Here is a 15,183-nt window from a genome sequence, read left to right on the forward strand (position 1 = left end):
CATTTTTTTGGTGAGGCAATTGGGGTTAAGTGAATTGCCAGGGTCACACAGCTAGTATGTGGCAAGGGTCTGAGGCCGAATTTGAACCCAGGTCCTCCTAAATCCAGGACTGGTGCCCTATCCACTGTGCCACCTAGCTACCCGCCCACTGAAACTTTAAAATTTGCAAATACCCAACTTTTTCAGGGGAGGAAATTAGAGTTAAGTGACTTGCTCAGAGTCACACAGCTAGTAAATGTTGGTGGTCAGATTTGAACTCAGGTCCCCCAGACTCCAGGACTAGTGCTCTATCAACTGTACCACTTAGATGCCCCCAAACTTTAAAAGTATAAATCAGTGAACAGCATGCTATATCATGGATTATTTATTACACAATAACCAAGTTATAGTTTTGAAAATGATCTAATTTTACAAATTTCTAATTGAGTTTATTTAATTCATACTTCTAGGAATATGTAAGTAGTTGAAATTATATCTAACAGTATTTGTTATCTCATATAATTCATCTTTAACAACTTATATAGGTTATAGATTTTTCAGTAATTTATCTGTTTAGAATGTAGATTGTCTTAAAATCATTAAAAGTAGGAAGCTTATTTAACATTTTTAGAGTTAGAATCATAGAAACTAGAGTGTCTTTGCTCAATTGAATATATTTTGATGAGTCTTCATTTCAAACTGAAATGGTAATCAAGTTCCTTTTTAAAAATTTAAAGGATAAAATGCTAATGGCCCCTAGTTTTTTAGAATGAGGCAAACTACTTAATCAAAATAAAAATAGAAATGTTGCCTTTATGATTGATGTTCAAAAGACCAAAGAGAGGGAGATTTTATAATAATCCAAATAAAACTCTAGAGACTAGAAAACATCTGCCTACAGGTGCAAGAGTAGGAAGGAACACAGAAATATAAAAGAAAGTACATCCATGGGGAATGTTAGAAGTTGGAAGAGAGTATAGAGACCATTTTACAGGTAAGGAAACTGAAGCTTAAGGAGGTTGTGACCTGCAAATGGTTGTATACCTAGTAAACAACAGATCCAAGGCTTTCTTTAAGGTTTCCTACCTCCCAGTACAGCACTGCATCCAGTATACTATTCTCTAAGGCAATATTTAATTCCATTTTTAAAAAAATGTATAACACCAGAATGCTAGGTAAATTGCCCTTTCATCTATACTGATTAGCTTTATTCTAAGGATTTCTTTTCATTTCCACTTGTCATTAGTCATATTGTTCTTAAGTATTTCAATATTGTTTTGAATATTATTTGAAGATAGACCCATAGCTAGTTTATAATGTTCAAGATTAGTTTAGCTATACTCATAAGTGGAAATAGATTATCTTGTTCTCATGTGCCTCAACATTTTTCTTTATAACTAATTTCATAAGGATTATGATTCTTAAGTACTAACTGTGTGACTCTGGGCAAGTCACTGCTTTGGCACACTGGCATATGTTTATTTATTTTTGATAACAATAACACAAAACATAAACACTTTAAATTTCATAATTTTAATTTTTTGATTTTATTCTTTTTTTGTGGGGCAATGAGGATTAAGTGACTTGCCCAGGGTCACACAGCTAGTAAGTGTGTAAGTGTAAGTGTAGTAAGCTAGTAAGTGTCAGGTGTCTGAGGTCGGATTTGAACTCAGGTCCTCCTGAATCCAAGGTTGGTGCTTTATCCACTTCGCCCCTAGCTGCCCCAGTTGGTTTTATTCTAAAGTGTAATACATCACCTGATAATTAACACAGATAACACTTTCATGAAGATATATACTATTTTTAAAGATAATCAAAACACTAGATTTTGTTACACTACAAGATTATCATCTATCACCACTGTCATGCATAAGAGTAATAGTAAACTGTTCACATTAAATGGAAACACAATATACCTTATCAAAGTAAACTCTTCAAGCTACATTCTTTTAATTCATAGAAGTAATTTTTCCTTGCCATTAAAATATACTTGGGGAGTGAAATACCTACAGTTTTGTGAGATTTGATTTGTAGATTCATCTGGAATTTGTGGGCTTGAAGTGGCATTAGTATGCTATCTACGGACCATAATATTGTGTTCCAATTAATCAAGCAGTGAGTAAAACATTAGCTATCCACTCCATTAAATCTAAGAGAATTGGTTTTTTGGTTGTTGGGTTTTTTTGCTAAAGCATTTTCTAAATTAAACCATCTGTAAGCAAATCATAATCTGAGCTAAAGCCATGGGATGACCCATTCATAGATTTTTAATCAGGTCATTCTATGTAATAATTTATTGTAAGCTATATTTTAATGCCCATGACACTGAAACTGTCCAGATTGCTTGTCAGTTACCAAAGATTATCATATGTGCACATTCCTTTTCTTGTAACATATCTATAACCTTTCCAGTCTATTTAAGTAGTACCATTCAGAATTAAGAATATCCAAAATGGCAGAAATTTCCCATATCACTTATGCATCAATAAGAAAAATCTTATTCCGTATATAATAAGCAGCCTAGAGAACAAAAGTAGAAAACTCACAAACAAGATTGAGCAACAAAGCAGGTCTTTTAAGCAGCAAAGTGTCAGATGACAAACAAGATGCTAACAAAATTGGAAATAAGAGAGACATGGGGTATTAAAAGTCTACTCATAGCAACTACTTTACTTTTTTTTGGTGAGGCAATTGGGGTTAAGTGACTTGTCCAGGGTCACACACCTAGTAAGTGTTAAGTGTCTGATGCCAGATTTGAACTCAGACCCTCCTGAATCCAGGGCCAGTGCTCTATCCACTACACAACCTAGGTGCCCCTGCTTTACTATTATAGATCCAATCTCTTTCCTATCTGGAATAAAATTCATAAGATCAAAAGTCAGTTGTATTGAGTTCCACAAGGTACAAATACTATGTTTCTGTAGCTAATCAGCTAGACCATTCTAAGGTATAAGCACTAAGTTTAATTTGTTGCTCAGACATTAAAATAACCAAAATAATAAGAATACATATTTCAATTATTTTAGTAATTGGTTGGTCAGAACCATTCACTGCCTTCAACCATCACCATAGAATAAGCAAAATCAATTGGCTTAGGTTATTGGTTAGTTGAGTGGAGCACATTGACTTCAGGTCAGAGTTAGACAGAAATACGTATCTGAGCAATTCCAGTCAAAAGCAAATTTCATCTATTTGATTAACAGATTTATCTGAGATTCCTAGACTACCAAATGGAACATTCAAATGAATGCAAGAGAAACTTTGTTGCAGTGTATGATGGAAGCAGTTCTATTGAAAACTTGAAGGCCAAGTTCTGCAGCACTGTAGCCAATGACGTAATGCTTCAAACAGGAATTGGAGTGATCCGAATGTGGGCTGATGAAGGTAGCCGGCTTAGCAGGTTCAGAATGCTGTTTACTTCATTTGTGGATCGTAAGTAAAGAATACATTCCCAGAAGCAAAACCTCTGTGAGAGATTTGTTCATGATCTTTGGACAACCAACTAGGCCCCTAAGAAATGTAGATGATCAATCTACCAAAAGTTATGTTTGACCTGGTGTGATTCCACCAGGTCTTACATTATATTTTTTTTTACTATTTGTGCATAGCCCCTATAGGAATCTGACCATACCTAAAAGTGATGAATCACAAAAGGTTAGTCAAAATTATTAACTCTGATTATTATTGACTCTGATATTAGATTGATAAAGTATTCAAATTAACCCACTAATTCTGTCTATTCTCTTTAAGCAAAATTTTAAAGTCTGAATGCCCCATGAACCTCACAAAGTTTCATTGACATTGCAAATAGATCTTTGAAATTAATGACACTTCAATTGACCTTAACATTTAATGTTGTTGTCTGTTTTTCTTGGGAACTAAGCTGATAAATCTAACTAAGGATGATCATTTTTAATAGATTATTAGCTAAAAAATAGATCGAACAGGGTCAAAAATTAATTTATCCTATACCAAATTATGTTCCATATCAAAGAATATGTGATTAGTTTCTATTACATTCTCATCAAGGAATGCTAGAATGAAGTGGCATATAATAAATGAGAGAAACAAATATTAACCTCTGTTTTCTGCCTGTTCCATGAAGATGGTATGAAGATGAACTACATAGGTTCTGTAAAGCTATTTGAACCATTAGAAAAAATAAAGTTGTATATAAAATATGGGTATAATTTATGAAATTTGAAACAATAAACCATTTCTATTGGTAGCTTTTGCCTTCATGTGATACTTCTTCATTAATAGTGACTTTAGGTTTAGTAATTTCATGTTGCTGCTTTATGATTGCATATTTATATGGCAAAACATATTAAAATATGACTGAACTATTCAATCTGTCAGTTTAAATCATCCATTTGAATTGCCACATGGTGATTTAGGTTGTAATTCAGGATATGACAACCTGAACTAACCAGTTTTGCCATTAATACATACCTTCATTCAACACTTATTGAGAAACTATTCTATTTAAGGCACTGTGTTCAACATTGCAAGGAATCTAAAAATGCATATGGCACACACTTCTAGTGAAGGATATAAGCCATGTATATAAACAATTATAATACAGGTACAAAGGGTTGGATCAGTGGAGTCCTGGATTGAATTAAACTTTCCCTCTCAACTTCCCAAGATTACAGGGAAGTGAGCCATTGTTCCCTAATCGAATTTGTGTGCTCTGGGGCACATTGGTCCATGAACCTAATCCTGGATAGCTTTCTCATGACTGAGTAAGGTTCTATTAACTATTCATTAGGCACAATTCTTCACTGTTTCCACAGTGCTATACACTGAGTTTAACAAAGTCCATGATGCAGAGTTTTTAGATACAACCAGATTTATGTCTTTTTTGAGGGTTCAGATTTCCCATAGCTGATTATCCCCCTAGAGCTTATATTCACCCCCAAATACAGAGATATACAAATTCTAAATATAAAATTTTTAATTATTCCTGTAACTCATACCTGTGTTGGTACTTATAAAGACCTAGCCCAAGCCAAAAACAATTTTAAAAGAAAAAAAAAGGAAAAGAGGGGGGGAAACCCAAGTTTACCTGCTCAAGAGGAAAGTCTAATCCCAAATGAGCTCCCAAGATATGTGGGGTTCTCCCAACATAGATTTGGGACTTGGGATTCAGCATTAATTGGAAACCACCTCAAACAAATTCAGGAAAGCCCCCAAAATGTGTGGTACCCACCAAGGGATATGGCACTTGAGGACAATTGAAAATCAGTTGCTCAAGTTCCTTTGGCCTAATTAAATAAATAGTAGCTAGCTGTCATCGATAAGTTCAGATCACCTCACCCATGTAGACTATTTCCTTAGGTATTTAAAAAATTGATAGGTTTCGATTACTGAGCCACCATCAGTGATCTTCAAAATATCATGTAAGGATGAGTACTGCAGGATTAGAGGACAAATATCCTGATTTTTTAAAGGGGTGGAAAATGAAGTCTGCAAATGATAGGCCAGTAAGCTTGACTTCAATTCCTGGCAAAATTCTAAAATATATTATTTAAGAGAATGTTAATTAGCATACAGAAAAGGAAGTGATGATCATAGAGTATGATTTCATCATGAAGAAGTCATACTAAATCAACTTTATTTTCTTGTTGGACAAGACCTCTAAATAAGTAAATGAGGAAAATGCTATAAATATAGTTTGCCTTGATTTTAGCAAAGCCTTTTGATAATATCTCAGGCTATTCTTATGGAAAATATAGAGAGATCTAGATGAGCTAACATAGTACAGTTAGGATTCTGAATGGTTAAATGGCTAGACACAAGGAATAGTTATTAGGAGTTTAATGTCACCTAAAAAAGAGGTCGCCAGTGGAGTTTCCCAAGGATTTGTGCTTCCCCTATACTATTAAACCTTTTCATCATTAATTTGGATAAAGATACAAATAGCATTCTTATCAGATTTTCAGATGACACCTGGGAGAAAGTTAAACTGGACAAGTCAAGATATGAAAAGATCTCAACAGACTAAACTAGACTAAATTTAATAGAAATACATAAATGTAAAGTCTAATGCTTGACATTAAAGAAACTAATGTGACTAAACAGAAGGTTTTCTAAAAGATCTCCAGAGTTTAGTAAACTACAAACTCGATATGAGTATCTTAAAAGAAAACTGCCCAGTTATCTTAGAATCAGAAGGCAAAGTAGAAGTAGAATTCACTGTTTACCTCCTAAAGAGGTAAAACTCTCAAATGAAAACTCCCAGGAATATCATAGTCTAAATCCAGAGCTTTCAGGTTCCAAAAAATATATGACAAGCAGTTACAGAAAAAGAATTCAAGTACCAAGGAGCTACAGGAAAGATCACAAATGATTTAGCTGCTGCTACTATAAAGGAATGGAGAACCTAGAATATGATATTCTAGAAGGCAAAGAATATAGAGTTGTAGCCAAAAATGATTTATTCAGCAAAACTCAATATAATCTTAAAGGTGGAGAAATGGATCTTTAATGAAATAGAGAATTTCCAAGCATTCCTGATGAAAAGACTAAGGCTGTGGAAAAACTTTGAAATTCAAATGCAGGAGTAAAGAGAAACAAAAAGGTAAACATAAATGAAGAATGATAAAGGACTAAAAAAGGACAAAATGTTTACATTCAAATATGGGAAGATGATAAATGTATCCCCTCTGATCCCTATCATTATCAGGATTCATAGAGGGAGTCTAAATCGACATGCCCTGGAAGAGGTGCTGCCTTGATGAGCTTAAGAAAAGAGAAGGAAATAGGAATACACTTGGAGGGGAGGTATAGAAAAGGAAGGGTAGGGGAAATTATCTCACATAATCAAGTATAAAAGTATACATCTATATAAACAAGAAGGGGAGTGGGAAGTGGCTGACACTTGAACCTTTCTTTCATCTGAATTGGTCAAAATAAGGAAGGATAAGCAGAGAGAAATGAGAGAGAGAGAGAGAGAGAGAGAGAGAGAGAGAGAGAGAGAGATTTGGATACAGAAATACATTTCAATAGGGAAAGAGGGAGGAGGGTGGTGAAAGACTTGGGGGGGTAGAGATTAAGAGATGGAGTAGTCCTAAGCAAAACAAACCAAGGATATACAAAAAATATTTACGGCTCTTTGTGAGGTAGCAAAGAATGAGAATCTGAGGGGGTGCCCATCTGAGGAGGAATGTTATGGAAAGTTTGGGTACATAAATATGATGGAATACTACTGTGCTGAGCACTTATCAGAGTATTGACCAACAAGGATTTTAAAAGACTAATGAAACATGCTGCCCCATCTCCTGATAGAGAAGTGAAGGACTCAGTGCAGCATGAGACAAATTTTTTTTGGACATGGTCAGTGTAGAAATTTGTTTTGACTGACTATATATATATATTCATAATAGGTTTTGTTTTTCTTGTAATCTCAGTTGGGGGGAGGATGTGAGATGATGGAAAACATTTTATTGGTGAATATTTTACAGTCTAATGAAGATGTTCAGATTTTACAGACTTACCTGGACTTCTTCTTGCAATGGTTTTGAAGTCTTAAATGAAAAAGTGAGTTTCTTCAGTAAAAATTGCCTTTTTCTCATCTTCAGTACTACAGTTTTTGTGCTATTTTGTCCATGACAAGCATTTTTTTCTTCTAAGATCTTAGCAGATTTTTTAAAATGGTGGTTTTGTTGTTGTTCCAACTTTAGGGAGCCTACACCACAATGTAAAAAAAAAATTGCAACTTTTTTAGCTTCCAGGTCCCTGAGAAAGGTTTTTGTTATTTTCTTTTCTTTTCTTTTTTTTGGTGAGGCAATTGGGGTTAAGTGACTTGCCCAGGGTCACATAGCCAGTAAGTGTTAAGTGTCTGAGGCCAGATTTGAACTCAGGTCCTCCTGACTCCAGGGCTGGTGCTCTATCCACTGTGCCACCTAGCTGCCCCTTTAGTTGTTTTCCAAAGGATTAATCAGACTTTTGCAGCAATAGTTTATCAGTTCTTGGCATTACTTTTTGGTTTTGACTGCATTTTCCTTTGCACTTCAGTGCAACTGATAATGTTTCATTGTAGGCCTCAATGATTCTTTTTTTTTTTTTTTTTGGTGAGGCAATTGGGGTTAAGTGACTTGCCCAGAGTCACACAGCTAGTAAGTGTTAAGTGTCTGAGGCCGGATTTGAACTCAGGTCCTCCTGAATCCAGGGCCGGTGCTCTACCCCCTGCGCCACCTAGCTGCCCTCTCAATGATTCTTAAAAGCCTTGACTTCTTCACACCAACTATTGCAACATTTCTAACCTCTAAGTCATTGAAGTGTGCCATTTCAGAGCTATACCTTCTACACATTTCCTCAGAATAATATCCATTCTTTAAAATCACAATTAAAAAGACAACAAAATAAAGCAATGAAATGTCTTTGCATCATGTTTGCATCCAGCAGGCGAGTGATAAAACTAACTAAAGTGGGGGAAATAGCTCAGTCTAGTTGCATCTGCTCAATGTTCTGTGTCAGCTTAGTGTCTGCAGAAATGTACACAAATGGCCAATCCCATCACAAAATGAAAGTAGGTACATAAAAATAATCAATTGTTTTAAGTAGTTCTCATACCACTGTAATAGATTATCTTCCTTCCCCCAAAGCTGGATGACCATTTATTGAGTATATTGTAGGGGAAGGATTTTTTCAGAGTTGTCCTAGATAGCCTCTAGGTCCCTTTCCAACTCAGAAATTCTCCAAATTAGTAGAAAAGGGAACATGGTAGACCTTGAATGTCAGGCTAAAGCATTCAGATTTTATTCAGTAGGAAATGAAGGGCCACTGATGATTTTTTTAATATATGAGTGGCATGATTAGAATTGTATATCTAGCAATGCTGTACAAGATGGATTGAAGGAGAAAAGAGTTGGATAAGGGTGAGATTTTTGGAATAATCTAGACAAAAGACAATGAGGTCTAAAATAGGGTAGTAGCAGAGGGAAGAAAGAGACATTACAGAAGTAGAATTGACAATATTTGGTGCCTTAGTGGAGGTAAAGAAAATGGAAAGGTAGGAGGTAAAGTTAACTCTGAGGCTTCTAGTCAAGGAGGTTGGTGGTACCTGTAAAATGATTAGGAAGATTAAGGGAAGAAACATGTTTGAGTAAGAGGGGAAGATGGTAATTTGGATGTGGAAACTTTGAGCTTAAAATGTTAGTGGACATATTTGTGTATTTATATATGTGTGTATGTGTGTGTATTATATATTGTAAATCCAGTCCATTGGAATTGGGAATCAAGTCATTCCATAAATGTTGCTTCTTATTGTTGCTATTTTGGACAAGATCTAATATTGTGTCTAGAAGTTTAGAATTTTAAAATCTTCATAAACTTTTCATACTACTCAAAGAACTATTTAAAATGGACTTAATGAGTATTTAAAGCAGAAAATAGCCACCTTAGTGTATTTAATTCTACATGCACAAACACGCACACCATTCATCGATACCTTCACAGGGCATAAATATTAATTCATATTTTATATGAATTATATATGTTTTGGTAGGTCTGTCTACATACATGCTAGCAACTCAGTTTAAAAGGCATAAGGAGATCTCTTTTTGAAAGAACCTTTTTTATATATTAGCTAATCATCCAATTTAAACGCAAGTTGTTAGACTGCTACTGATTGAGCATTTGTTTGCTCAAGTCTAAGAGCTTGAAGCTCTTAGACTGTTAACAGAATAATCAAAGGACCAGAAAATGAATCAGGTAGGGGGCATAGTAGCAGGGAAGGGGGAAAGAAGCATGCAGTGTAGATCAATAGGGAATTTCATGGATTTTTATGAAACAAGACTTCCAGTTTGAAAATCTCCCTGCGATAAGCACCTTTCAGAGCTCTAAACAATGAATTTACATGCTTATCATTATTTTCAAGTCATTGGACTATTTTTAGACTTCTTTAAACTGTTAATGATTTGTAATTGTTATGAATCCATCCATGAAAACAAATCAATATTTCTGAAGAGGTTTATATAAATGGACTAATTCTGCATGACAGATTCACTTCACGCCTACCCATTGCAGATTGCAGATGTGACTGAAATAGCATAACTCAGCTAAGGGGACAATGCAGAATAGCAATCGATGTTTGGCTTCTTCCCAGGCACAGAATACTAATATACACCTGACTCTAAGAAAGGATACAGTATTAGGAAAATAATTTCTAGGACTAGAATTGTGAAAGCAGCAGAAGATATTTTCATTAAAATAAAATCCATAAATGTGATTTTTAGTAGCATATTGCCTGAGGGCCTCCCTGAAGGCCCAATTGAAGGGCATAACTACCTCGCAGCATTGCTGCCACATTTTGTCATAAGGGAACTAAAACAGAAACCCCAGCTTTACTTTGCTCCCTGATCTTGTGACCCAGAAATCAATGGAAAGGAAATATAGGGAGTCTTGAGAGACCATAAGGGGAGAATAATATATCACTGTTGTTGGTATGTGCTTGTAGTATTTATTTATATTAAAATATGGACTTATAACTTGATCACAGTATGTATGGTTTGGGGAGAAACATGACTTCAATCAATGTTGTTGCTCTTATGAAAATTAATGCCACCAACTGTGGAGTTTGGAGGGCATCTTTGGGATTGTCAAAATCTGGCAAAGAATTTATAGTATTTTTAATTATTTTCAGAGTAAAGAGAATTATGGAATTAGAATACTAATCCTCCCAACATGTTAAATACAGTGGGAAAAAAATTAAGCAGAGAACTACTCTTAAGGGACAAAAAGAAAGAACAATCGAGATCAACTTTATTTGAGATCATTATGTATGTAAACTGAATGGTAATGATGATTATATCACCAGGGCTTTGCCCCAGAGTAGGCACTAACTTTGTGTTAGTTAAATTGACATAAAAATTCAAAACACCAAGAAGATGTCCTGCTGTGTTACATCCCCAATCAGCACATCTTGGAAAATAGCTTCTTGTCTCTTCATGGAAATAAATATTTTACATAGTGAATATAAAATTGGGTATAATTAGTAACAGACTTATTATTCAGGCTACATAGCATTATTTTTTAAAGTATAATCATGAAATGTTTTCAACATAATTCATGGAAAAGAAATACTCCAGTTTTGGGAATACCCTATTTTAAAAATGTGTATTTTAGGTCAAGTAACTTGGTTTTAAAATATTTATGTCACACCTACATAGGACTAATAAGCCAAAAGGCTAATGTCATTACACCAATGAGAAAAGTAATAGATTACATTTGTGTTGAAACTCCATGTTCAAATTAGTGGTACTGAATGTATTTAACTAAAGCAGAGGTTCTTAACAATTTTGTATTAACAAAATATTAAAAAACAAAATTCCATGGACTCTAGTTTAGGAATAGTTACTACTATTCTTCTTAAAGGTTGTGGATCTAGCATGTTAAGGGTTAAAATTCTAGCTAGTCTGTCTAAAATATCTAATGAGTGGTCGCCAATAAATTATAAACTTTAGCAAGAGTTAGACTTTTAAGCATTTATTAAGGAGAATAAGAATTTGGTAAAGAGAGAGAGAGAAAGGCCTAGATTCCTATCTATTAAAGGGAGAGCACATTTCTAGCTCCGCTCTCCACCAGAGTCCCAAGGAAAGAGCGCGAGACTGAGCGCCAGTCTCTTCCTTCCTCCTCCCACTAGCTGGCGTCACTTCCTGATGCCAAAGAAAAGACTCCTGGTCTTGCCCTCAAAGACCTTCACTTCATGGGCAGAACTCTTCTACAGTAAGTCTCCAGCAGGTGGCGTCATTCCAATCGTTACAAGCAGGAATTTTAGCAGGTGAAACAAATACTTTTTATCACTTTATTAGGTTAAGCAAGCATCATTTTGCTACTCTCACAACCCCTAATAAGGACAATAATCACTAGTTAAATAAAATATGAAGTTGAAAAAAGCCGTCATGACAGACACATAATGATAATATCATAGAATTGTAGAATTTCAGAAGTGGAAGTGATATTAGAGTCCATATGTTCCACTCCCTCATTTTACAATGAAGAAATTGAGGCACACAAAGGTGAGATGATTTGGCCAAGATAAATGATTGGGAGGATTGGGAGATTGAAGATGCCTTGGCTCTTGATGCCCCAGCACATGTCCTTGCCATAAAACATTCTTCAGCTACAAGGTGTGTCTGACTTTGCCTGATCAGACTCTTGGAATTCAAAGCCACTTTGTAATTCTAGTACAGTGCTCAGTAAAGAATGAGTTCACTTATAATTGACCAACAAAATACTTTAAGTGTTTAGTGATGAAATTAAAAATAATTCAAGGAACATTTATTAAACTCCTGCTACCAATTAGGTACTATACTGTGCTAAAAACTGGGAATTCAAAGAAATAGGAACCCTCAAGGAACTTACTTGGAGTAGAAGAGAACAGCTACAATATTTACATAGATAACTCAGCATAAGGTAATTTGAAAAAGTAATTTTTTGGTAGGATGTGTGCTATCTTTTTCTTTTATTTTCAATTCCAAATGCTCTCTCCTCCTACCCCACCCCCAAAGAGATCAAAGAAAGAGAAAAGGGACCCATGTGTACAGTCAAATATTTACAGCATCTCTTTTCATGGTGACAAAGAATTGGAAACTGAGAGGATGCCCATCAACTGAAGAGAGAATCCTGAGGAGGAAGGGAGGTCAGGAGAAATTTCCCGTAAGAGTAACTACCTCAGTTGAACTTTGAAGGATGGTAAAGGTAGTAAGATGGATATGAAGGAAAAGTGCATTCTGAGTATGTTTTTGCAAACTTTGCAAAGGCACAGAGGTGTGAGTTCAGAGAACAGCAAGTTAGCCAGTTTGGCTGGGAGTAATGCGAAATACATCTGGAAAGGTACACTACAACCAGACTATAACGGAATGTAAATAGTGATATAAGACATTTCTATGAGCCAAAGAGAAGTCTAAGGCTTCCTACTTGTATTTATTGTATGTCAATAAATGTGCAGTGCATAAATTCAGATTGACCCAGGAAAGAATTTAACAAAACTTGGCTGAGAGTTAATTGCAAATATTTACTTTGTTTTTTACTAGACTCTTGGTATATCTTTAGGGTTAGTGTCTTAAGAAAGATTATAGATCAGACTGCTTTGTTACAAGGCCATTTTTATAAATTATTAAACTTTATCTTCAGTGGGTTCCATAGTGGACCTACCTTATACCAAATTATGTTCTCTAGCAAATTGCTTTTAATGAGGTTTTAGTATGCAATTATCATATTTTTATTAAAGGAAATTAAATGAAGGAAAATAAGAAGACATCTGAAGTCCTGTTTTAGAAATATCAGTGACTCTAGTAAATTTTAAATTTCCTTTTGTTTCAAACTGATGTGGTAGAGAAAACATTTCAGGTTACGTCAATTTCTGATATGATACCATGTCCAGTAGTTTTTACTTAATAAAGCTGGTATTCTCTCTCTAGAAACAATTCTGCCTTTTTGGCCTCCCAGAAAATACATCTCGCCTAATAATTTTTATAGAAGGTGCCAAAATGATTGGCTGCTACCACTAGACTCCTTTCTGATATTTTAAGCCTTTATCTCAATTGGAAAACACTTAATTTTTCTCACTTCTTGATTTTCAGATTCTTTTGTCTATTAAGCTAAGCAGGCCTCCAGATTTAATAAACCAGTAACTCTCAGCTCTGACCTTGGGCTTATCTTCCCAAAAAGAGTTCTGTGTGCATTTGCAACGCAAAATTGAATCACTGTTCACTTTAAAATGTGTGAGACCTTAATGATCCAGTTGTGGTTCGGGGTTAAAAAAAAACAGCTATCTTCATATGAACTAAATGTCTATCTTCATATGAACTAGATTTCTCCCACAGTCTCAAAAACTTAATGTTGTTAGGTCAGACCTAAACTGTTCAGCAACTTAAAAAATTCCATAGTTTCCTTACAAATTTTGTAGTCTTGATTAAGTTTCTGATAACCATTACTTTTAATGTCTATATTTGCAATTTTAATGCCATATTTTTATCTATTATATAGCAAACAATATTCTTCAAGGGTTTTTTCTGGCAAATGCATATATGCCTATATTTGTTCTGATTGTATTTTAATAAGTTAGAGAGTAAATCCTGTACCAGCATCCTTTAATATCTTGAAAAACTTTATTATGCTATGTATTAACGCCATTAAAACAGTGGGAAAAAATCATACTGTCACTATATCAAACAATGATTTATATTTACAATGGTTCAGAAATTTAAAATGTTGGTTTTTACTTAATTATTTGACTGGTCCAAGGTATGTTAATGGTGAAAGAAGGTAAATGAAAAAAAGTATTTGTTAACTGTAAATATTTGTATTCCTAGAAATCAATTAATAAAACTGCTCCTAATTTGATAGTGTTTTCTAGTAACACAGGCCATTTCTATGGCTTAATAATTTAAGATCCATGGAAATAATTGTCATTACTTTTGCCAACATGATATTTGCATGCATTATGGTGGTTTTTCCCTTGGTTGTTGAAATCAGAAACTGGTTTTAAAAGGGAAAAGTTAATAATCTAAACATTCTCTGTATTTTCTTGACAATTCAGATAGCTTTCTTTTTCCCTACAGCTCCCTGCACAGGCAGCACTTTCTTTTGCCATAGTAATATGTGCATCAATAATTCTCTGGTCTGCAATGGTGTTCAAAACTGTGCATACCCTTGGGATGAAAATCATTGCAAAGGTGAATACAATGCAAAGTCTAACCTCTGAGAGAAGAGTGTCACTTGTCTTTCTACGAATTTATCATAATTTTTGGGGCAGAAATGGAGAAATATGCTCTGTTTCATTTTAATGGATCATTGACTTCCTCTGGCCTGCACTGGAGTAGAGGCAAAAGAAAGAACAATATTTTTGCCTTGTAATTAAAGCATTCTTACCTTTAAAAGAATTTTAACTAACATACTTTAGAAGTATATCACCAGGAGCAGCTAGATGGTGCAGTGGATAGAGCACCGGCCCTGGAGTCAGGAGTACCTGAGTTCAAATCCAGCCTCAGACACTTAACACTTACTAGCTGTGTGACCCTGGGCAAGTCACTTAACCCAATTGCCTCATTAAAAAATAAAAAAATTTTTTAAAAAGAAGTATATCACCAGATTGGTTTTTTGATATTGAGGTAGTTATTGGTTTTTCTTTAAAGGCAATCTAATTTTGTTCTCAAAAGTATTTTTAAAGTAGCCATTGTTTTCCATCACATTTGA

General features: G+C 34.7%; 1 protein-coding gene across 1 annotated transcript in view; it reads left to right on the forward strand.

Annotated features, from left to right (window-relative positions):
• NETO2 (neuropilin and tolloid like 2) overlaps positions 1–15,183 on the forward strand; it is a 35,086-nt gene that overhangs the window by 17,262 nt on the left and 2,641 nt on the right. The window contains exons 7-8 of the mRNA XM_043986656.1: positions 3,183–3,411; positions 14,550–14,663. Of these exons, the coding sequence (XP_043842591.1) occupies positions 3,183–3,411; positions 14,550–14,663 (343 nt within the window). The remainder of the gene's footprint in view (positions 1–3,182; positions 3,412–14,549; positions 14,664–15,183) is intronic.

The sequence above is a fragment of the Dromiciops gliroides genome, chromosome 2 (assembly GCF_019393635.1).
Source record: "Dromiciops gliroides isolate mDroGli1 chromosome 2, mDroGli1.pri, whole genome shotgun sequence".
NCBI classification, from domain to species: domain Eukaryota; kingdom Metazoa; phylum Chordata; class Mammalia; order Microbiotheria; family Microbiotheriidae; genus Dromiciops; species Dromiciops gliroides.